This window comes from Prunus mume, linkage group LG6 (genome assembly GCF_029339155.1).
Source record: "Prunus mume cultivar Tortuosa linkage group LG6, ASM2933915v1, whole genome shotgun sequence".
Taxonomy (NCBI): domain Eukaryota; kingdom Viridiplantae; phylum Streptophyta; class Magnoliopsida; order Rosales; family Rosaceae; genus Prunus; species Prunus mume.
Genome location: NC_142703.1, coordinates 16,325,593 through 16,347,516, shown reverse-complemented (window position 1 = coordinate 16,347,516; position 21,924 = coordinate 16,325,593). Strand labels below are relative to the sequence as shown.

General features: G+C 36.8%; 3 protein-coding genes and 2 pseudogenes across 4 annotated transcripts; 4 read left to right on the top strand and 1 right to left on the bottom strand.

The window, feature by feature from the left end:
* The first annotated feature begins 1,489 nt into the window (after positions 1–1,489).
* On the top strand, positions 1,490–3,729 carry LOC103335441 (L-type lectin-domain containing receptor kinase IX.1 pseudogene; annotated as a pseudogene).
* Positions 3,730–5,501: 1,772 nt separating this feature from the next.
* On the bottom strand, positions 5,502–6,677 carry LOC148916256 (uncharacterized; annotated as a pseudogene). The gene is made up of 2 exons (XR_016128203.1): positions 6,522–6,677; positions 5,502–6,426 (listed from the first exon to the last, which is right to left on the bottom strand). The product of XR_016128203.1 is annotated as an uncharacterized LOC148916256 (transcript).
* Positions 6,678–6,967: 290 nt separating this feature from the next.
* Positions 6,968–7,844, top strand: LOC103335425 (uncharacterized). The gene is made up of 3 exons (XM_089054854.1): positions 6,968–7,128; positions 7,215–7,280; positions 7,461–7,844. Exons 1-3 carry the CDS (start codon positions 7,081–7,083, stop codon positions 7,506–7,508), a joined length of 162 nt encoding a protein of 53 aa, XP_088910980.1. The 5' UTR covers positions 6,968–7,080; the 3' UTR covers positions 7,509–7,844.
* A 2,724-nt stretch (positions 7,845–10,568) lies between these two features.
* On the top strand, positions 10,569–12,047 carry LOC103335426 (TMV resistance protein N-like). The gene is made up of 2 exons (XM_008238435.2): positions 10,569–11,118; positions 11,286–12,047. Exons 1-2 carry the CDS (start codon positions 10,598–10,600, stop codon positions 11,932–11,934), a joined length of 1,170 nt encoding a protein of 389 aa, XP_008236657.2. The 5' UTR covers positions 10,569–10,597; the 3' UTR covers positions 11,935–12,047.
* Positions 12,048–13,244: 1,197 nt separating this feature from the next.
* On the top strand, positions 13,245–13,466 carry LOC103335427 (histone H2B.9). The gene has a single exon (XM_089054564.1). It carries the CDS (start codon positions 13,271–13,273, stop codon positions 13,460–13,462), a length of 192 nt encoding a protein of 63 aa, XP_088910690.1. The 5' UTR covers positions 13,245–13,270; the 3' UTR covers positions 13,463–13,466.
* The last annotated feature ends 8,458 nt before the right edge of the window (positions 13,467–21,924 follow it).

Here is a 21,924-nt window from a genome sequence, read left to right as displayed (position 1 = left end):
CATCAATATAATAACATATCGAAACTTAGTACCCGATCTCAAAGGAATTATTGCCATTAATATTTTCAGTTTTAGACAAAAAGAAAAAACAAAAAAAAGATAGCCTTTCTTCTCGAAATTAGCTTAAGTGATTTGCATTTGGAAAATTGAAATGATCAAGTTCCTTGTCTTTTTAATAGGGCTTCCTTATTGGTTGTGTGTGATCATGAAAGGGGAGGAAAAGGTATTTTTGCTTGTACTTAGTAGGTGCTTTCTTTGCTATGTGTTAAAGTAGAAAGAGCCACTTAGAACTATTCCAGTTAACTTTGCTACGAGGGAACCGGCAGCTACCTGGAAGTTCAAAGGAAGTTTATGTAGATTTTTCTCATTATTTGAGGTTTTCTTGATATTGCAATTTTTCTTTGGTTCAAGTCCAACAGTGATTGTTTGGGGGAAGAAATGAAAACAAAAGACAATGACGAGGAAAAGGGTTATATGATATATACTTTTAAGAGTCTGAATGAATGATTAATGAGTGGTTTCTAGAAATACAACTTGGAAATTTCTAACTCCCCCAAATGGCCCCTTTTTTAGGAGAAATTATACAATACTACCGTAGTACCAGCTGGGGTTGCTGATTGGCACTACAGTCCAACAAGATTCAGTCATGTGTACAACTCAGGCATGCAACAGAATCATAAAGTTTTGCCGTTAATGCCGACGTTAAAAAAAAAAAATTGAACGCTCTGTGATGGGGATGCCCACCCAAAGGCTTGATTGAAGTCCTCCCAATGCTGGCTTTTAGACCATGATAGCGTCAATATTTCAGATCTAAGATTAGATCAACAAATTTCTATGCAATAATATTCTTTGACCAATTGTTGTGCAACAAAATTATTTGACATTGGGTCATTACCCAAAATGGCAAAGGCTTTGATGGACTTTTGTTTTCAATGTCAATTTCATCTTATAGCGTGTCGAGAACACTTAATATGGACCAGTTCTTGATGTTTATTTTTTGAACATGGACCATTTCAATTTCTTTGGGCTTTTGTTTTCAATGTTAATTTCATCTTCCAGCGTGTCAAGAACACATAACATGGACCATTTCTTGATATTTATTTTTTGAACATGGACCATTTCAATTTCTTTGGGCTTTTGTTTTCAATGTCAATTTCATCTTGCAGCGTGTCGAGAAAGTTGATTAAAAAGAGTTTTATTACTCTACTTTCCTTATTAAAAAGAATTTCATCTTGCAGCGTGTCAAATTTTCATAATTTTCTATGAAGATCATTGCTTTACTTTCCCACTTTGGAAATATTCACAGCAGCGTGTCAAATGGTTTGACGAAGCCAACAACTTCTTTTCTAGAATAGTTTGAAGATTGATTAATATCTCAATTACTTTGAAGATTGATTAATATGTTTTTTTTTTCTTCCCTTAGACTAGATATCTTAAAATGGACGGTAGAGGTGAAGTATTAAAACATGGCAATCCTTGGTCTTCATTACACTCTTCATAATTCTGACTTCTTCATTATAGTTGCCACATACATTACCATTATTCCTTGCATTGCAGATTTTCACGTTCTTGTTTTTGGTTGCATTGCGATGTCTCTAAGCAGGCTATCAACTTTCCGTCTTCAATCCTTGATAAACTGCTCTGTTGTTCTCTTCATGTTCTTCAATTTTTTCCAACCCTTTGTTCATCCACTTTCCTTCAGCATCAATGACTTTAGTCGAGATGCAAACAACATACTTTATGAAGGTGATGCCGCGCCTTCTTCAGGAGTGATTGAACTCAGCACGATCACAGCCACAGATCCACAGGATATATATTGCCGCACTGGCCGGGCTACGTATGCAGAACCTTTGCACTTATGGGACTCTGCTAAACTGGCAGACTTCACTACTAATTTCTCTTTCATTATCGACACTGTTCATAATCATACCAACATTGGTGATGGACTTGTGTTTTTCCTTGCCCCTGTTCACTATCCAATTCCACTAAACTCTGCTGGTGGTGATCTAGGATTATTAAACACCACCAATCGTTTACTAAACGAAATTGTAATGGTTGAGTTTGACACTTTGCCAAACTCATGGGATCCACTCTGGCCACACGTTGGGATCAATATCAATACCATCCGCTCAGTTGTTAATGCCCGTTGGGATGCTTTCGGCAACGGTGGGAAGAAGGCTCACGTACAGATAACTTACAGTGCTACCACCAAGACCCTCACTGTGTTTTGGAAATATGAGGAAGATACTGATGTGGCCATCACTTCGCTTTCTCACCCTATTGACCTGAGAAAGGTTCTCCCAGAGTGGGTTACAATTGGATTTTCAACTGCCAATGGCTGTGAGGCCCGAGAGCGGAATGCTATATATACATGGGATTTCAGATCAAACTCAGAGGAGTTAAGTACCAAAAAGGAGAGGAGGTTATTCTCGATTGGGGCCGTTGCAGTTTATGTCTTCATTTTGATTCCTGGTGTAGCCATATGCTGGTTGGTGGTAAAGAGGCTGAAAAACAGGATTGATGAACATGGAAATGACTCCAATTCAGTAGCCTCTACAGATCTTGTGTGGCAAGCCTTGCCAAGACGATTTTCTTATGAGGAATTAGTTGCAGCCACCAATGACTTTGCAAACGACAGAAGGCTAGGCCAAGGAGGGTCAGGGAAAGTTTATAAAGGAATCATACAAGATCTAGGCTGCACAGTTGCTGTGAAGAGAATCGTCCCAGAATCCGAGCACTATGAGAAAGTCTTCATCAACGAAGTGAAAATAATAAGCCGCTTGATACACAGGAACCTGGTGCAATTCATTGGATGGTGTCATGAGCAAGGCGAGTGCTTACTTGTTTATGCATACATGCCTAACGGCAGCCTTGACACGCATCTATTCGGCTCTAGAACAACCTTGCAATGGGATTTGAGGTACAAGATAGCTTTAGACTTGGCCACAGCCGTTCATTACCTGCATGAAGATGCAGAGACGTGTGTCCTGCATAGGGATATCAAATCAGCTAACATATTGTTGGACTACGATTTCAAGACTAAGCTTGGTGATTTTGGGATTGCTAAGCTCGTGGATCCGCGGTTCAGCACTCAGACAACAGGAGTAGTAGGGACTTTTGGTTACATAGCCCCGGAATATGCAAATAGAGGTAGGGCTAGTAAAGAGTCAGACATGTATAGTTTTGGAGTTGTGGCCTTGGAACTTGCATGTGGAAGGAGGACTTATCAGGATAAAGAATTCCACGTGCCGCTTTTCAGGTGGGTTTGGCAGCTGTACCTTGCCGGAAATCTGCTCTCTGCAGCTGATGAGAGATTGGATATGAATTTTGTTCCAAATGAAATGGAATGCTTGTTAATTGTGGGATTATGGTGTACTCATCCCAACAACAAGGAAAGACCAAAAGCAGGGCAAGTGATGAGGGTTCTTCAGCTTGAAGCACCATTGCCTCAACTTCCAAAAGACTTGCATGATCATCCGCCACGTCAACCTCAACAAGAAGCTGGTTCCTCTCTGCAATCATTAACTTCTAGTTTCCAAACTGTGGGTCGTTAAAGTAGTATATACCAAACAACTTCAAGGGCAAATAGATGAAGTTAAATGTAGGGATGTTCATTTCAGTGTTAATTCTTCTTATTTAGGAAGGGGGGAAATATGTGTGTGGCTGAGGGTGTTATCTGGATTTGGTGGACATCAGTTTACACCACTTATAACATTTTCTATTCTAAAATTTTGTGTATCTTTCTTAACTGATTGCTTGACCCGCTAGATGATATGCATGATCACCCGACAGACAAAAACTGATTAGTTCAAACAATTTGTCATGATGAAGCAAATCACTCCAGCTTGCGGCTAAAAGTCAATGTAGAAATTTGGCTTAGGGTTTTGAACTTTGAACAGCATTTCCCTTATTCAAAATTGGTCATATCGTGAATTCAGTTTCTTAAAACAAAAATGAAAAAAATATATAAAAGAATGTTAAGAGGATGTGAAGGAATGCCGATGACATTAACAGGAGAAAGACTTCTATGTAACGAGGATAAAACTATTTTGCTATCTTCTACCAATTACGTCATGATACGTGTGACAACACTAACACATGACAGAGCATTATTTGTCAGGGATAACAAAACAGTGCTATTCCCGTTGCAACTAAGTTTTTCTTCATTAACAGAGAGTCTTACTTATGCTTTGCGCTTTGGAATATTTTAATTTCCCTATCAAGTGGGCTTAAATTTTTGTTATAGCCCAATTGCAAATATAGACCTGTTGGGTGAGGCCCAGTTTTGTTTTTCATTTTTTCATCGTCCGGCTTCAACATTTGAGAAGCGTAACGAGGGAGGAAGAAAGGGTTCTGGTTCTAGACCAGATGAACGACGCCTCAGCCTCCGACTTTAGTGATGATACTGAGCTCCACGCGGCACGTTCGCTTTCTGTTATAAACGCAGCATTTGATTTGGCAGAAAACCCCAAGAAAGCAAACTGGTAGCAGCGTTCGAAAAATCGGCCTAGGCTGGAAGAATTGCCACAATTTAACCCTAATTGTTAGGGGGAGGCGGCAGGAAGTTAGGCTGCGCCTGGGCGGGTCGGGTCCTTTAAATATATATATTTTTTTTTCCAGAGCTCAGACCCTTAGGCATTGGTAACAAAAGCTTACGACTTTCACAGTTTGTACAAATTTCTCATTGAAATTATTGCCATTAATATTTTTCAGTTTTAGACAGGCTACTGTTTTACCAAAAAAAAAATAATGATGGTCTTTCTTCTCGTGATTTGCATTTGGAAAATGGAAATGATCAAGTTTTATTTAATTCGCTTTGCAGTTTAATAATCCATTAGGAAGATACTTGGCTAATCTCTTTGGTAAACCTTATTTTTGATATGGTAATTTAATGAAATGACGTTGAATTTGAAAATCAAGATGTGCTCAAATTTGTTTGTATATTCCACTGCTATTGCTGAAAATTATTCAAACATGTAGTTGAGTTGAGTAGGTGTTTGATTACACAGAAAGAAATAAACAAAAACACTTTGGCTACCTCCTTCATTCTACCCTTGTTTACAATTCCATTTTACAAAATCCCATTCATTCCATTTTATTCACACTACACGAAAACATTCATCCGTCAATGGAGTGTCAAATGGTTTGATGAAACCAACTACTTATTTCCTAAATTTGTAACATCCCGACCCTAAAATTAAAGAATTAAATTTAAAACATAATAAATAAATTAAAATAAGTAAATTAAATAAACTAATAATAATTATTGAAATTTAATAATTAATATTATTCAAAGCCAAAATGGTTAATTTAATTTCGGGAAAGAATTTGGCGAAACGAGTTGCGCCATTGCATCTGGCTCGTCGAAACGAGTCCATAGACGGGAGGCACGCTCGATTTGGAAAATTAACGAATAATAAGGACATAATGGTAATTATGAAAATTTATTAAAAAATTATTTAAAACCCAAAAATAACCCCAAAACCCCGAGGAGTGCGCGAGTGCACAGTGGCACTCGCCTTCTCTCTCTCCCAAACCCGAACTCCCCTATTCCACTGGACAAAAGATGAGAACTGTATGACATGGTTGAAGAATTCTCTACCAGTGATGAAGTTGAGCATTCTTGTCCATCCTGCCATCAAAATCCGTTGCATTCAGGTTTCCGAGTGCACTTCCCATTATGTCTTAACGAGTCCTTAACCCATAAGCTCAAACACACGATATCGTATTGACAAGGCAACAAGATAATGAAATATAAGAGAAATGGAAAAAATAAAAGCCTATGATTTTGTTCAATTGAGAAGATGCCAGATACCTTGTGAGAAACACAGTTTTTGAGAATTGCATACACAAACTGTGAAAACCAATCTGGGAGACTAGGCACTGTTCTCAAAACCCAGGAAAGAAACTTCCCCACAGGAAGTTCAACTTCCAAACCCGAGAGCTGGCAATCCCACACATTCAAGCCACTGCCAACTTCAGCACATGAAACAATAGCCGACGAAACAATCTGATTAATATCCGGGGAGGTAAATCTGTTTTCTCTTTGGAAATTTTCGAAGTCCTAGAATTCCAGGAAATAGCCCAACACATCCAAGGAAGCATAAGCACGTCCACGGGCTTAAGCGACCCGGTTATCTTACTGTCAACACCATCAGATTTAAAATCCAAGTTCGAAGGCGAACCCGCTTTTTGAAGTGCCACAGCAAACACTCTGAGCAATATATTAAGCGACACAGACGCAGACATTCTTGCACAACACTTATTGTAGCCCCTAACGAACTCAACCCAGCTCACTTTGCCATTCTCCGAGACGAAAAACGGGTCCAGAATTGACGAACCAAGATGATCCAACAGCATCGGAAATGAATCAGGCACTGTAAGAGCTTCACATACTCGGTTCTTGTACGTTAAACAGAAGCATTGCTGAAAAATTGAAACGCAAAAGCTTCAATTTCTGGTTTATAGATGCATAGAATGAAAATTGAATTCGAGGAGTTGAGTTGGCATTTTGAGTCTACCTGAAGAGAGTTGAGGGGAATTGCATTAGAATCAGGATCGGCGAGGTTGGAGAAAGATTTCTGAAGCATAGAAAGAGCTCCAGTGGATGCTGCTAGGGTTTCCGCCTATCGTTGCTTGATCGAAACCTTCTGCTCCGTCGAAGTTGATGCTCCCATTTTCGCTGGATTTTCTCCGCAACCGGATATTCTTTTCTTTTCTCAACTCAATATAATATATTGCGCCAACTTACCGACTTATCTGTCTGCGTTTCTTTAGTTAGAAGTTAGAAAGAACGATCTCACATACGGTGTCGTTTTATTCCCGTGAGGAAACGGCCACGTGGCAGGAGTGATGCTTAAATCACGCCAGGTTTCGGGTGATGGTTATTGACTGGATCTTAAGCGCATTCCCAAATCCAGCAACCCGACCTTTTTTCAGTTCGGGTCCAAGATACAGACTAGAGATACAATTGTGAAGAGCAGAGACTGAACCACCGCTCAGGCTCAGGGGTTGCAATCCGATTAGGGTTTTGCCGCATGCACTCGACGAGTCAAGCTGAGATTGTCATCACCAAATCTAATGGCACCTCCTCCAAGTCCTTACTCTGGCACCAGCACCATCGCCTTGGTACACTCCTTTCCTTTCCCTCTGATCTCTTCTGCCGAGGAATGTGATCGTAAAGTTTATTTCTTTAACTTTTGAATGTTTGATAGGTTGCTCGTGCATCGGCCTTCACTTTCGGTCTGGTTTATGGAAGCGTGAAGCTCAGGGTTTTCAAGGTGCTTCCTGATCTCCTTCGGTCTGGTTTATGGAAAGTAGATACGTTGAACTTTTCCTCTCCTTCATTTGCTTTGCCTTGAGAAAAAATTAAGAATGAGAGAGCACCTTCACTCTTGCTTTGCCTTCAACTTTTCTTGCACTGTATAGACGTTCATTTACTTTCTTCTTTTGATTATTAGATGAAGGCCAAGTCACATAAGAAAGCTGAAGCCAAGGCTAAACATTGACGGGCTGAAATGGTTGCAGCAGGGCAACATCATTATAATTTCTTGCCAGAAGAACGTTTATTTTATGTTTTAGTTAGTACTATTACATTGACCAACTCCTTCCTACCCTTTAGAAGCTTCAACCATAGGCTGAGTGAGTGCCAGCCTATTCGGATTGTTCAGTACTTCTCATCTAAGTCTTCTTAGCCCTTTCTGCTCCAAGGTTACGGAAAATTTGGAATTCATAATTTTGGTGGTAGACCATTTTCCTTCGGAAATTTTTTGTTACACTACATTATGCAACTCTAGGACAGCAAAGGACACGTTAATTATAAGCAGTCGAGATTGTATGTACGATTTTGTTAGCCAATATTATTATTGTTCTTATTCTTATTTTGAAAAGTAATCGTTAGCCAATATTATTAGTACGTTGAATAAAAATAAAAAAGAAGAAAAAACTTCATCAGGATCCTAAGACCCGCGAGTCACATAGAAAAAAGATTCTATGTCCAATATCATATTTTGTTTGTCGCACTGGATCCAATATTAATAAGGTGGATCTTAGAAGATTCTATGTCCAATATCATTTTTGTAACCCATGGAAAGGGCCAGTTTGTTGAGTTTCACTTTTGGGATAGAAACATAATTACTTGAAGCAATGGAGAAGGTAATTGATATTTTAAATGTGTTTTAATTGTTTTTGAACCAATTGGGTACTCCAAAAAGTGTTCTATGATCCAGACTTTTAAATTTTTTTAATCAAACACTGTCATAAGCAATGGCAAAACCAGGAATTTATATAGGGCCGGGCTAAATTTTTTTTCCTTGGCTTCTTCTATAAAAGAATATATCATGCTTCAAATTGTCAAGAATTATTTTTTTGTGGGTAGGGGGGCTAAGCCGAAACAGCATAACTAAACAAGAACGAGGCCTATAGTCTAGTTAAATTTAGAAACCAAACTAGTTCATTCTTTTCCCAAACTTCTTTTCCGAAACACTAACACAAATAAGTACAACCAAACTGAAAAAACACACACACAAAGCAGCAGAAAGAACACAAAGAGGAACTCAAGAAGAAAAGACCAGAGAGAGAGAGAGAGAGAGAGAGCTAGAAAAAGAACACAAAGAAGAAGTGATTGACCAAAAAAACAGAGAATTGACAAGTTTATAAACTTGGTATGCATATAATAAAGATAAGGGTCGAAAAATTAAATATTGTGTGCATTTAACTGGTTCATATGATGTTGTTTTTTCAGGCATTCATTCATAACTTTGCATGGTTTCTCACTTCCTTTTACAAAAGGCACTCCAGACAATCCAGAAAATACAAAGGCACTCACGTGGCCTCCAAACCAAAAAGTAATTAAAAAAACAACCTATATTATATATATATATATATATATATATCGGTCAATACTTATATATCATATATAGAGAGCTAATTTTTTCACTTTTCTTTTGTCCACTTACACTCATTTTGCTGAAAATTGTATATTCTCACTCCTGACAAAAAAAAAAAAAGTGGGATGGGCTACCTAGATTATAAAATTTGCAAAAAGGGCTAATATTCGTGGGAGTAGGAAATACCTTATAAATTTGCACCAAAACCAATGTTTTATCAAATCTTGCAAGGGGCTGAAGTCCAGTCTAGTCTCTACGTAGTTTTGTTCTTGGTTAGAAACACTTTTATTTATCAAAATGAACTTTAGCCCTTTTAAAAGCACGCCTAAACATACCATTAATCTACTAAGTCATGAACTTCGTAGGTAGGTATAGCACGCAACATATTTTATCTGCATTGCATTGCATGCATATCATTTTCATTGGTCTTGTACCACATACATAATATTCTTATTGACTTTCTTTTCTTGCTATTGCAACAGTATCTTTTAATTTCTTACTGTACATATTGAGGGTTCTTTTGACTAATTGTTCAACTCGGATCTTTGTCTTCTTAAATTGTCATTTTATAATGATCCTTGACCTTTTCTGTTTTCTGGTTACTGATTATTTATTTGGTTTTTCGGTGGAAATTCATTTTGGATTCTTTTTCTTCTCCGGCTGCTCCATTTCAACTTGTTTTGCGATAGTCCTCCAATAGGAAGTTTCTTTGTATTAGGGAACGTGTTACCTTTTGTCCTTTTTCTTTTTTTCGTTTTTTAAATGGTAGTTGTAATTATTTATTTACATTTTGGTAAAACGGGTGTAAGAGGAGAGACACTCTCATGCAATGGTGATGTCACTTTTTGCCATCCCAAAGTTTTTCTGGTGTGAGAGGCCAGGTCCATTATCTCTGCAACTAGCTATAAAGAGTCGAAAGAATTGACTCATTTGAGTCTTGACTAGTTCCAGTTTTAGCATTGAAATTTCTTAGCAGGAAGGGCTTGCGTAGTTTCCTTTTCACATGTTTACCTCTGCTTAACTTGTTGGAAGTTTGAATGAAATTCAAGAACATTAGTCCCACATTGGTAGAAAGTAGAAAGAATGAGGTCTTTATAAGTGTGAAAATCTCACACTTAGTAAATGGAAGTGAGCCAAGTGGAAGCAATTTGGACTTCAAAATCTATTTGGGCTTTGAATATTATATAAATATTTAATGGTCAAAAAGATGGGCTTTGAATATTTTTTTGGTTTCGAATTAATAATTTTTTATTAATTCGGATTAGTTTTATTAACTGTTTTCTAACAGTTGTAACTCTTCTGATAAGGTTTCAGAAGTTTATTTAAATCAAACAAGGCCTCATACGTTCAACACAGAAAAAGCATTCACAAGCATCTCATCTTGTCTGAGAGGAAAACAAACGGGTGTAAGAGGAGAGACACTCTCATGCAATGGTGATATCACTTTTTGCCATCCCAAAGTTTTTCTGGTGTGAGAGGTCAGGTCCATTATCTCTGCAACTAGCTATAATGAGTCGACAGAATTGACTTATTTGAGTCTTGACTAGTTCCAGTTTTAGCATTGAAATTTCTTAGCAGGAAGGGCTTGCGTAGTTTCCTTTTCACATGTTTACCTCTGCTTAACTGAATGTTAAATATTGGCTAGCTAGTTATTCAGAGGTGCATCGAGGTTTCATCCTTTAACTTTCAGGGTTTTGCAGGTTTTTTATATGGCTTCATCCTCTTCTTCTTCTTCTTCTTCTCGTTCTTCTTCTCCTCCTTTTGCTAATCCCCCTCCACAAAAGTACGATGTGTTTATAAGTTTCAGAGGTGCAGATACCCGGGACACTTTTACCAGCCATCTCAAAGCTGCTTTAGGTCGCAAGAAAATTGCGACCTACATGGATGACAAACTTCGGATGGGGGACAAAATTGGACCTGCCCTCTTTCAAGCGATCGAGAAATCAAAGGTTTCGTTAATCGTTTTCTCGAAAAACTATGCTTTTTCCACGTGGTGTTTGGGTGAACTTGAGCATATATCGGAATGCAAAAAAAGATACGGACAAATTGTCATACCCATTTTTTACGGCATAGATCCATCACAGGTAAGGAAACAACAGGAGAGTTATGCAGTTGCATTTGCTCAACTTGAAGAACGTTTCGAGGACAACATGGACCAAGTGCTCAAGTGGAGAAATGCCTTGAAGGAAGCAGCCGATATGTCTGGCTTCGATAATTCAAAAAGAACAGGGTAACTCTTTGTGACCATTTCATTATTATATATAAAAGAATCGTTAAGGGCTAGTTATACTAAATATTATTATTAATTAATATTTTTTTTATATAAGCGATATCTTGTAACCAAATGGCTTAATCCATATCTGCTACTAAATATTATTCTGTGTTCTTCATTTTCAGGACGGAGGCTGATTTCATTGAGAAAGTTGCTGAAGATGTTTTGACCAAACTGAATCGCACATCTTCTTCAAGTGATTCCGTGGAATTGGATGCATTTCGATTAAGGCAAATTGAGGAAATTGAATCGTTATTATGCATTGATTCACCAGGTGTTTGCACTGTAGGCATTTGGGGCAAGAATTCGCTGAGCACAGTTGGTGATGAATTATTTCACCGACTGTCTGGTCAATTTGAAGCTACTTGTTTTCTTGCAAATGTTAAGGAGGAGGAAAAAAGACAAGGACTGAAACACTTGAGAAATGTACTTCTTCGTGAGATATTAAACGAAAAAGATCTAAGTATCGACACTCCATCTGTATCCCCGTTTATTCGAGAAAGGCTCAGCCGTACAAAGGTCCTCATTGTTCTTGATGATGTGAATGATTCAAGCCAGATAGAATATCTAGCATGTGGTGGTCATCATAAGTTTGGCCCTGGAAGTAGAATCATTATAACAACTAGAGAGAGGAGTCTACTTAAGAAAACTGTTCATCATGATAAGATTTACAAGTTTGGTCGTAAGTACAGATTGATTTCATCGGCAATGAAGATTGGTGTTTCCGTCAGAGATAGGGCTGCAGCCTTAGCTGCACCGTACGTTACCCAGTGAGTGAGTGAGCAACTACCCCAACCCAACCACTCTGCTGGCCAATTGTAATCTTCCTCATCTTGTTCACAATTTCACATGCATCTCTCATTTACAAATTAATTATATCTCTTTACATCACCTCCATCCTGCAGCCTTAACCGCGCTATAAAGATATAGTATTAGAAACTATGATCAATTAACCACTTGCAGGCATATAATGTCACTACTTGCTGGCATATAATATCACCACTACCATTTGACCCCAAAAAAAAAAATATATATCACCACTACCATCAATTATCACAAAGCAGGAAGTTGCTTCGCAAATATGATGACAAGCAAGTGGCTTAGTGATATATTATATGAATGTATAGAAATACTATAAAATTACAATTCTTTAATTGAGTGGTTAAATGGTTTTATATTCAAAACTATAAAACCAAGTTGGTATAAAAAAGAAAAGTTGATATAGATCCAAATTTTCATTGAGAAGTTGGGCTTAATCTCGGATTTAGCGACTTTGATACAAGTCCTTTGACTCTTGTGCCACATAGGATTACATTCATTTTTAAATATTTTCTAATGTAATCTTTTTATTTTTATTTTTTCAAATACAATCCTATACATGAAACTATAAATATACCCTACACTATTTAAAACATAGAAACACACCCAAAATAAACCCAAAAATCAACAATTGTATATTTTTTTAATTTAATTAATAAGATGAAATATCTTTATTACCCTTTTTAGCATTAAATTAGTTTTGGATCTCGTTTGAAGCTTACCTCATATTTGACAACCTCAGGTTTGAAGCCTCAAGCCCCTCTCCTGCTTCAAACCACCATCTCTCCTCTGTTCTCTCCATTCTTCCCTCTCTATGCCTTCAAAGTAAACCAAACAGTCTCAAAGCCATGGACCAACATAAGACCGACGACAATCTCCGTTATGTAGCAGATCCTACTTTCATCTATATAAACAATCCATCCCACCACTTTGATTCTCAAACAAAGCATCTTAATCTCCTGTTCTCTCTAATTGAATCGCATCCCTTCCGTTTCGAAAACTCCCAAATTCTCAAACCCTAACTTTTCTCTCACAACTCCAATGGCTCCCAAAGCTGAGAAGAAGCCGCCGAGAAGAAGGCAGTAGAGGAGAAGAAGTCGATTGTGGTAGAAAGCCCGGTGAGAAGAAGCCGAAGGCCGGCAAGAAGCTCCCCAAGGAAGCCGGAGCCACTGCTAGAGATAAGAAGAAGAAGAGATCGAAGAAGAGCGTAGATACCTACAAGATCTATATCTTCAAGGTCTGAAGAAGGTTCACCCTGATATTGGGATCTCCAGCAAGGCCATGGGGCATCATGAACAGCTTTATCAACGACATTTTTGAGAAGCTCGCCCAGGAGTCTTCCAGGCTTGCAAGGTACAACAAGAAGCCGACCATTACTTCTCAGGAGATCCAGACTGCTGTGAGGCTTGTGCTTCCTGGTGAGCTGGCTAAGCATGCGGTGTTTGAAGGGACTAAGGCGGTGACCAAGTTTACAAGTTCTTGAAGTGTGGTGGGTTTTGCTTTGTTCTAGATATGTAGTTTTTCGATGTCTAGCGTTTAGATTTAGGATTTCAATTTAGTAGATATGTAATTCACTATCAGTTCTTTCAACGAAATACTATGGTTTATATGTTTTCAACCCAGATCTCCTGTTCAATAAGGCAAGCCTTTCATAGAAAATCATGGCCTTCAGATTCTGTGTTTGGCTCACCCTAAAATTGAGTGTTTTCTATTCTAATTTTCAAATATTCTCAGAATTTAAAATAATTAATTATCAGGTATTTCCTTAGAAGGTTTATTTGCATGCTTTTCAAATTTCTTTATAAAAAGTCTTTAGTGTTCTTGTCTCTTGCTGAATTGATGTGGAAAAGCTATGTTGATAATAAGTTTTTTCAATAATGTTTTTGTTTGAATTGAATTTCCTTTGGCTCATTATGTCATGCTCTATTTGTAGACTCTTGACAAGATTATATTTGAGAGTATAATTGACAAGAGCAAGCTCGATGGTTAGCCAAAGCTCTTCATCCCTGACAAAAACAACAATACCTTGACTATTATTGATAGTAGTATTGGAATGACCAAAGTTGGTAAGTTCATTTGTAGTATATAATTTGTTATCTATAAGTGGTATGAACATTTGTTAACTTCTAGTAAGTGGTATGAACAATTGTTATACTGTTCATACCCTGCAATTGAGTTGATTTCTCTTACATAGTACTAACAGTGTTTGCTTAGTGTATGATTGAATTAAGATTTTGGCAATGGTGATATGGTGATTCAATTTGATTCTTCATTCTTTGGAGCGCCGATGATGCTAGAGTTGGTGGTAGTTAGAATTTTGGAATGAGTTTTTGGCGTAAAATATTTAATTAGTCAATATGAGTCATTGCTATATTGCATTTTCTATTTTAGAATGATATAATATTTGGAATTAGAGATTTAGAATTCATTATGCTTGTTTTTCTCATTGTTGTTGACTTGTTTAGCTCTATTTGTGTATGCTATCTAATGTTTGGTTACTGAGAAAATTGAATAAAAGACAAGAAAAATGATAATTACTATTCTTGGATTTAGATTCTCAGTGATCTAGGTTCTTTGTGATTTTAATGTGTAAAACACTATTTAGTGTTAACTTGGTTTTGATGTTTGGTACTATTTGGATTCTTTATCGTACCTATTATGCAAATGAAATGACGACGTTGTTGACATCCCGTAAGTTGTATGAACAGTTGTTATACTGTTCATACCCTGTAACTGAGATAATTTCTATGACATAGTATTAACAATGAACTTCTATGACATAATATTAACAGTGTACTTTTATGGCATAGTATTAACAGATTTTCAGTAACAAAGCATGCTTTATATTTTGCTCTATATATAGCTATGCACTTAAAGTTTAGGGAGTTTCACTAAAACACCCAAAATGGGGGTTGAAATTATAAAAAAACCCAAGCACTATTTAAACATATAAACACACCCAAAACCCATCATTACACACACTCAAAACCCATTTATAAACACACCCAAAAAGTTGACTTTGGAGTTAATTTTGGGTGTGTTTCTATGTTTAAATAATGCTTAGGTTTTTTTATAAATACATGTCTAGGATTGGGTTTATTTATAAATTTGTATAAAGTTTATGATATGCATAAGAAGATAGTGTTATGACATAGTATTAACAGTGTTTTTTTTTTTCCTTCTTGTAAAGGTATTTTCTTTTGCCTTTGTGATTGTTTCTGGTGAAACTATGAACAATTCGAGGTGGTTTCTTGTTGGGCCTTTTTTTGGGTTTTTTGAGTTTTTTGTATGAGATGGTATTAACAATATACTTCTATGACATGATATTATCAATGTACTTCTATGATATGGTATTAACAATGTATTTCAGGCTTGTTGGGCTTGTTTTGGGTTTTTTTGTGTGTCTTTTGTATTGGGCTTGTTTTAAGTTAATTAATGGCAGATATGTAATTTATAGGAACATCAACACTCATTTATTATGTAGTAAATGGATTTTGAGTGTGTTTCTAAAGTGCATTCCATATTTTGGGCTTTTTTTTTATATAAACATTGGGCTGGGTTTGGGTGCTTTTTGAGTTCTTTTTCTGTTGGGCTTGATAGTGGCAGTGCTGTAATTTATTGGAACTTCAACACTAATTTGTTATTTAATAAATGGGTTTTGGGTGTGTTTATAAAGTGTTTTTCATGTGGGGTTTTTTTATAATTTCAGCACCTATTTTGGGTATATTAGTGAAACTCCCTTTTTTAAATTTTTTTTTGTTCCAATGTTACCCATTAATGCCTTGAATCGGTTAATAGTAATTTATGTGATAATAATTAGCCATTTATGACTGTCATTGAATAGAAAAGGAAAATATCGCAAACATATCCCAGAGCATTTAAATAAAAACCTCTATCTCCTCATTGAATCAGTTTCCTACCCCAAGTGTTGTTCTCCCACTTTCTCTTCACATCAATCTCTATGAAAAACTGCCACTAATGAAAGGACGAAAAACAATTTAAAAAAATAAGCCTACAATATACCTCCATTGAAACGACTTGGCCCAAATTCCACTTTGGAATCCAGGTGAAACCTGTTTAAACGACACTGGTGATGGTCGTAAAGACCAAAATGCCCTAATAAACAATAACACAAACCGAGGACTCCAACTCGTGGCTGCACTGATAATGAGGCTGCCTATGTACCCTTTCGAGGATCAAGCTACACGTAGTTCTTTCTTTCTCGATTTGTAACTAAACTGCATCAAACTCGGTTCTAGGGTTGGCATTTCGAGTATCCGGGACTCCGTTTTACAATCCGTCAAATACTATACGATCATGGGCACGTCTAGATTAACATATCTGAAAATGATTATGATTCAACGGTGCAAAACTATTGAACCCGGAAATCACACAAGATGCGAGATCCGTTCAGGGTTCAAACGTTAACCAAATTGAGATCCGTGAAATCCTATGTACTCGTGACGACACAAGGATCATTCTAAAACTGAATGTGGTCTCCACCAATCTACCCACGGGCCGCCACACGCGCCGGCAGCGCGTGGGTGGCTTGATCAATTTTCAGCGACCGGAAAAACTCCGAACCACAGGCTCAAACTCCTAAATTAGGTAAAACACCCCATTTGGAACAACTTTTGTTCTTGGACATACCCCAAAAAGTGGCCAAGTGGCCGGAACTGGGCTATCAAAACCGGCTAAAACCTAACTCGTAAGTCGAGCTATCTACGCTTGAAATTTCTAAAATCCTACCCAACCAGTAGGTAGAGCATGAAAAATAGCTAGGAAACCATACCTCACTCGTCCGATTTGGTGGCAGGACGACGAGAACGAAGTTGGAAGTTCTCAAAACGCCCCGCACCGCCTGTTTCGGGGCGGATTCCGGTGACTATAGGGGCCGATCGAGGCGTTGAAGGGCTGGGGCTGGAAGAGGGAAGTTTGGTGGTTCGTTTGACACTGGTCTTGCCTGAATCGGGGGTCGGAGCTAAGAAAAAACAGCTCCCAAAGTCAGCTGCTCCAGCCTCTCTGGAATCCAGAAATTTTTGGGTTTATAAAATCTGAACTTCAAAATATTTATGGTTATGCCACTGAACTTCTTTTAATCGTAACTCCTTCGTTACAACTCCGATTTAAGTCCACTATTTATCTACGGACTCATCTCGCTGCGCTCTACGCAACGGTATAACTAAAATCCTCAAATTCCTTCCCGGTTAAAAAGTCAACTTTTATACCATTAAAATACTCTAGGGGTATAGTGGTATTTTATTGGAATAAATTAATAATGAAATATTAATTAAGGACCGGGTTGTTACATCCATAACAAGCAGAGAATTATGCCAGAATATTCCTCAAATGGTAGTAATATTGGTGATACTTGTTGGCAACTTTTCTTGGGAACCATAGCAGCGTCTATTTTTGTATCTAACTTATAGACAGTGTTCTAATTTATGTTCCTAACTAGGTAGTCTTTTAATTTATGTTCCTAATTTATAGGTAACACGATTTATAACTAAATGTTTTCCATTGCTAATAATAACACTATTTACCTATATGTTAGGTACATAATTTCATGTGGGTGCTTGCCTGAATAATTGATATAATATATGGGTCTTTATTTTTCATTGATTAAATTGTATTTTATCCATATATAGGTAAATATTATGAAGGAAAGAATTCAAATTTTAAATTCTTTTGAAATTCAATTACAAGGAAATAATGCATTAAATTTAGATTTTCAATATGTTTTCTTTATTTACCTCAAGGGTAAAAAGAACACAGCAAAAAAAGTAATAAATGTCAAAGGACTTACATCTAAAACCAAAAACATGTGAACTAAATTCAATGATAGCTAATCATTTTGGACTTAGATCTAAGAAGCCTAAAAAAAACATACTAAGAATTACACATAGTATAGTACAGTTGACTTTCATCCAGGGTGAAGTTAGCAAAGTTCACTTTCATTGCACAAGCCTCATACCCAAAACTTTCCCGTTTGATTGGGAGTTTTATCGTCTCGCCATTAGTCTGGGTTAATATTCGGGTCCACCTTTTGTAATTTCTTGCAACTGCAACAATCCATTGCTTCCTTCCTAATAAGAAAGGCAACGGCTCTGCAATTGCTTTCTAGTGCTGAACCATTCAACTCGTTTTCCTAGAAATCTTCAAATAGAAGCTTCTTTCAATGATTTGGAAAAGTCACGTCATGTGGCCCCGATAATATTGCACACGACTCGTTAATACAACACGAATTTGCATAAAATTATCAATATTTGGGTTGAGCTTAATAGGTCAGGTTGAAAACGGGTGAATCCATTAACCACCCGTTAAACTAACGAATTGTGTTGGGTCAATTCGCGAATATTCGCATTCACCCGTTAAAGAGGGTAATTCTATAATTTTGTAAAATAATAATTTAAATCCCCTACACTAACAGACAAAGACGCATGCCTTTTTTTTATATATTCTTTGTTCCTTTCCTTATCTCCATCTCTCCCTCTCTCTCTCTTTTATATTATTTTTCTTTCCTTCCTCTTCCTCTCTCCGTCAACTTTCTCATCTTCCCCTCTTTTTTCTTTGTTTTTTTTTTCTCTTCTTTACATCTCTCAATCTCTCACTTTTTTCTCTTCTTCTTCTATCCCTCTCTGTCTTTTTTATTTACAAATAATCTAATCAACCAACTATTTTGTTTCTCTTGTTTTATCTTTATGCAAGACTAATCCTGAACTTGTAGACTTCTGGACTGTGTTTATGAAATATGGAAATTGGGCCAAAAAGGGCAAAGAGATGGGGGTTGCTGGCTGGTTGGGTGATAGTTTTTTTTTCCTCCTGGTTTATTCTTAACGGGTCATGTTGGGTCATTCACGAATTGTAATGTGTTGTGTTTGGGTCTGGTATTTCTCACCCGTTAGCTTAACGGGTCATGTCGCGTCAACCCGTTAAGTTAACGGATTAACACGAACACAACCCCAAAACTCATTAAAACCACCCGTTTGCCAGGTATTTAAAGGCCCGGGGGTGCCGGTATCTATTCCACAAGCCATCAAGAGTTGATTTATTCACTCATTTCATTTGAGTTGTTCCAGTCCTTGGTAATTTCATTTTTACGTGTTTATCTCTGCTAAATATTATATATTAGCTAGCTAGCCTCATTTCTAAGGTGCATAGGCTTCAATCCTTTTGAATACTCTTGTAGGGTTTGTAGGTTTTTTATATGGCTTCATCCTCTTCTTCTTCTTCTTCTCCTCTTCCTCCTTTTGCTAATCCCCATGTTGAGAAATTTATTGCAAGTGCACAATTCACACAAGTAATACAGTGATGAGTAAAGTGTCGTTCCCACAAAGAGTGATTTAATTTACTAAGTACCGATTGTGATTAACCCAAGACTTTATTTGAACAATTGATGGTGAGATTCGATTGATTAATTAACTAAAACAATGAATAAAAACAAACGTAGAAAAATAAAGTAGTGAGATTAAAGTTATGAGAGCACTAGAGCTTCCGATTTCACCATAGCCAATTCTACCTAATTCCCTTGGCATGTTAATTCTAATTGTTCTCCATGTTGACAGTTGATTTTTCCTACTTCATTCGATACTTCATCTCTGGTTATACCAAAAGTATTCTTATTACCAACCGATTCTATCCCTAGTAATGGAATTAAGATAATAAGAACCCATTAAATTCCTTGTAAAACCTGCAAAATAACTACATAAGTCATGACAATCATCCCTGTCTAATCATGTAACTTAGGGGTGGGACTTAAAACTGGCGAATCGGAAATCCGAGCCGAACCGCACTAAACCAAACCGGAAAACTAAGTTGACCAAAAGTCAACAATGGTAAAAACCAAACCGGACCGGTTTGGACCAGTTTCGGATTCGGTTCCATGTCTTGAAAAACCGGACCGAGCCAAACCGAACTGGTCAAATTAAAAATATATATATAATTTCAGTATATATTTATATTTAATGCTATATTTTTAATTTCACTAAAAAAAACTAATATTTATCCAAGTTCAATTTCAAAACATCTCTCTTTTCTAACTTTAATATTTATTTTTATATGAAATTGAATAATTTGTTAATTTTCAAGTAAAAATAATAATATTTCAGTTGAGAATTGTATTAAAAAAATAATTTTTATAATCCGGTTCAAACCGAATCGGAATCGGAACCAAACCAAACCAAACCGGATGAATAGTATTAGATCGGTTCTAATTTGAGGCAAAAACCGGTCCAAACCGAACCGTGCCCACCCCTAATGTAACTCATGGCATTTATTACAAGAAGCAACCCCAAATTGGATATCCCTATCATCAATTTAGCATTAAAACAATTAAATATTGGCCAAACATTCAAAGCATTAAGCATGGTAATAGATACTTAACATGGAAAAATACTTGGAATTAACATTGACTAAAGTAATTGAGTATTCATGGCTAGGCTATATCGTAGCCCTAGCAAAAAGAAATTAGTTCATGACAACTTTAATAAAAACCAAGATAAATAGTATCATAGGAAAGGAAAAACCAATTGAAGATTTGATCTCTGCACGACAGCAACTCCAGCTCTAGGTCGTCTTCTTTGTCTCTCTAAAACTCTCTCTCTCATTTGAGTGTTTCGGCTATGAGTATGAATGTGTAGGAATTTGATGGTAGATGATGGAGGATGGATGATGGGTAATGGAGGATTTGAATAAAGACCTAAATTCTCTATTTATAAAACTCCTAGAAATCCTACCTAAGGTATAATTACAATTGTTATAAAAATAGGATTCCTTCTAATATAAGGTCTTCTTTATTTCTCTTTGTTTGACTTGATAAGACTTGAACCATCTTGAACTAGGAAATTTGATAACATTCCTTGCAACAAAAGGAATTACTTGGCTTCCTTTTAATTAATCTCCAATCTTCATCTTTTTGCCCTTTTTAGCACACTTTCTTCTATTTCACAATTCCTTTACAAATCTCACAAAGCCAATTAAAAACAACTAATTTAATCCAAGGAAATAACAAATAAATAAGTAAAGGAGACATAAAAAAAAAATATATAAAATATAGACTTATCACCCCCTCCACAAAAGTACGATGTGTTATAAGTTTCAGAGGTGCAGATACCGGGGACTTTTACTAGCCATTTCAAAGCTGCTTTAGGTCGCAAGAAAATTGAGACCTACAAGGATGACAAACTTGGGATGGGGGACAAAATTGGACATGCCCTCTTGCAAGAGATCGAGAAATCAAAGGTTTCGTTAATCGTTTTCTCAAAAAACAATGCTTTTTCCATGTGGTGTTTGGATGAACTTGCGCACACATATTGGAATGCAAAAAAAGATACGGACAAATTGTCATACCCATTTTTTACGGCATAGATCCATCACCGGTACGGAAACAACAGGAGAGTTATGCAGATGCATTTGCTCAATTTGAAGAACGTTTCGAGGACAACATGGACAAAGTGCTCATGTGGCGAAATGCCTTGAAGGAAGCAGCCAATATGTTTGGCTTTGATAATTCAAAAAAAACAGGGTAAGTCTTTGTGACCATTTCATTCATATTTATATACAAGAATCGTTAAGGGGTAGTTTACTAAATATTATTATTAATGAATATTTTTTTATTTAATTCATATCTGCTACTAAATATTATTCTTTGTTCTTCATGATCATTTTTTTTTCAGGACGGAGGCTGATTTCATTGAGAAAGTTGCCGAAGATGTTTTGACCAAACTGAATCGCACATCTTCTTCAAGTGATTCCGTGGAATTGGATGCATTTCGATTAAGGCAAATTGAGGAAATTGAATCGTTATTATGCATTGATTCACCAGGTGTGTGCACTGTAGGAATTTGGGGCAAGAATTCTGAGAAGCCTTGATGATGAATTATTTCACCGGCTGTCTGGTTGTTGAGGCCCAAAAATCCAAGGGGCTAAGCCCAAATTAATCCTTAG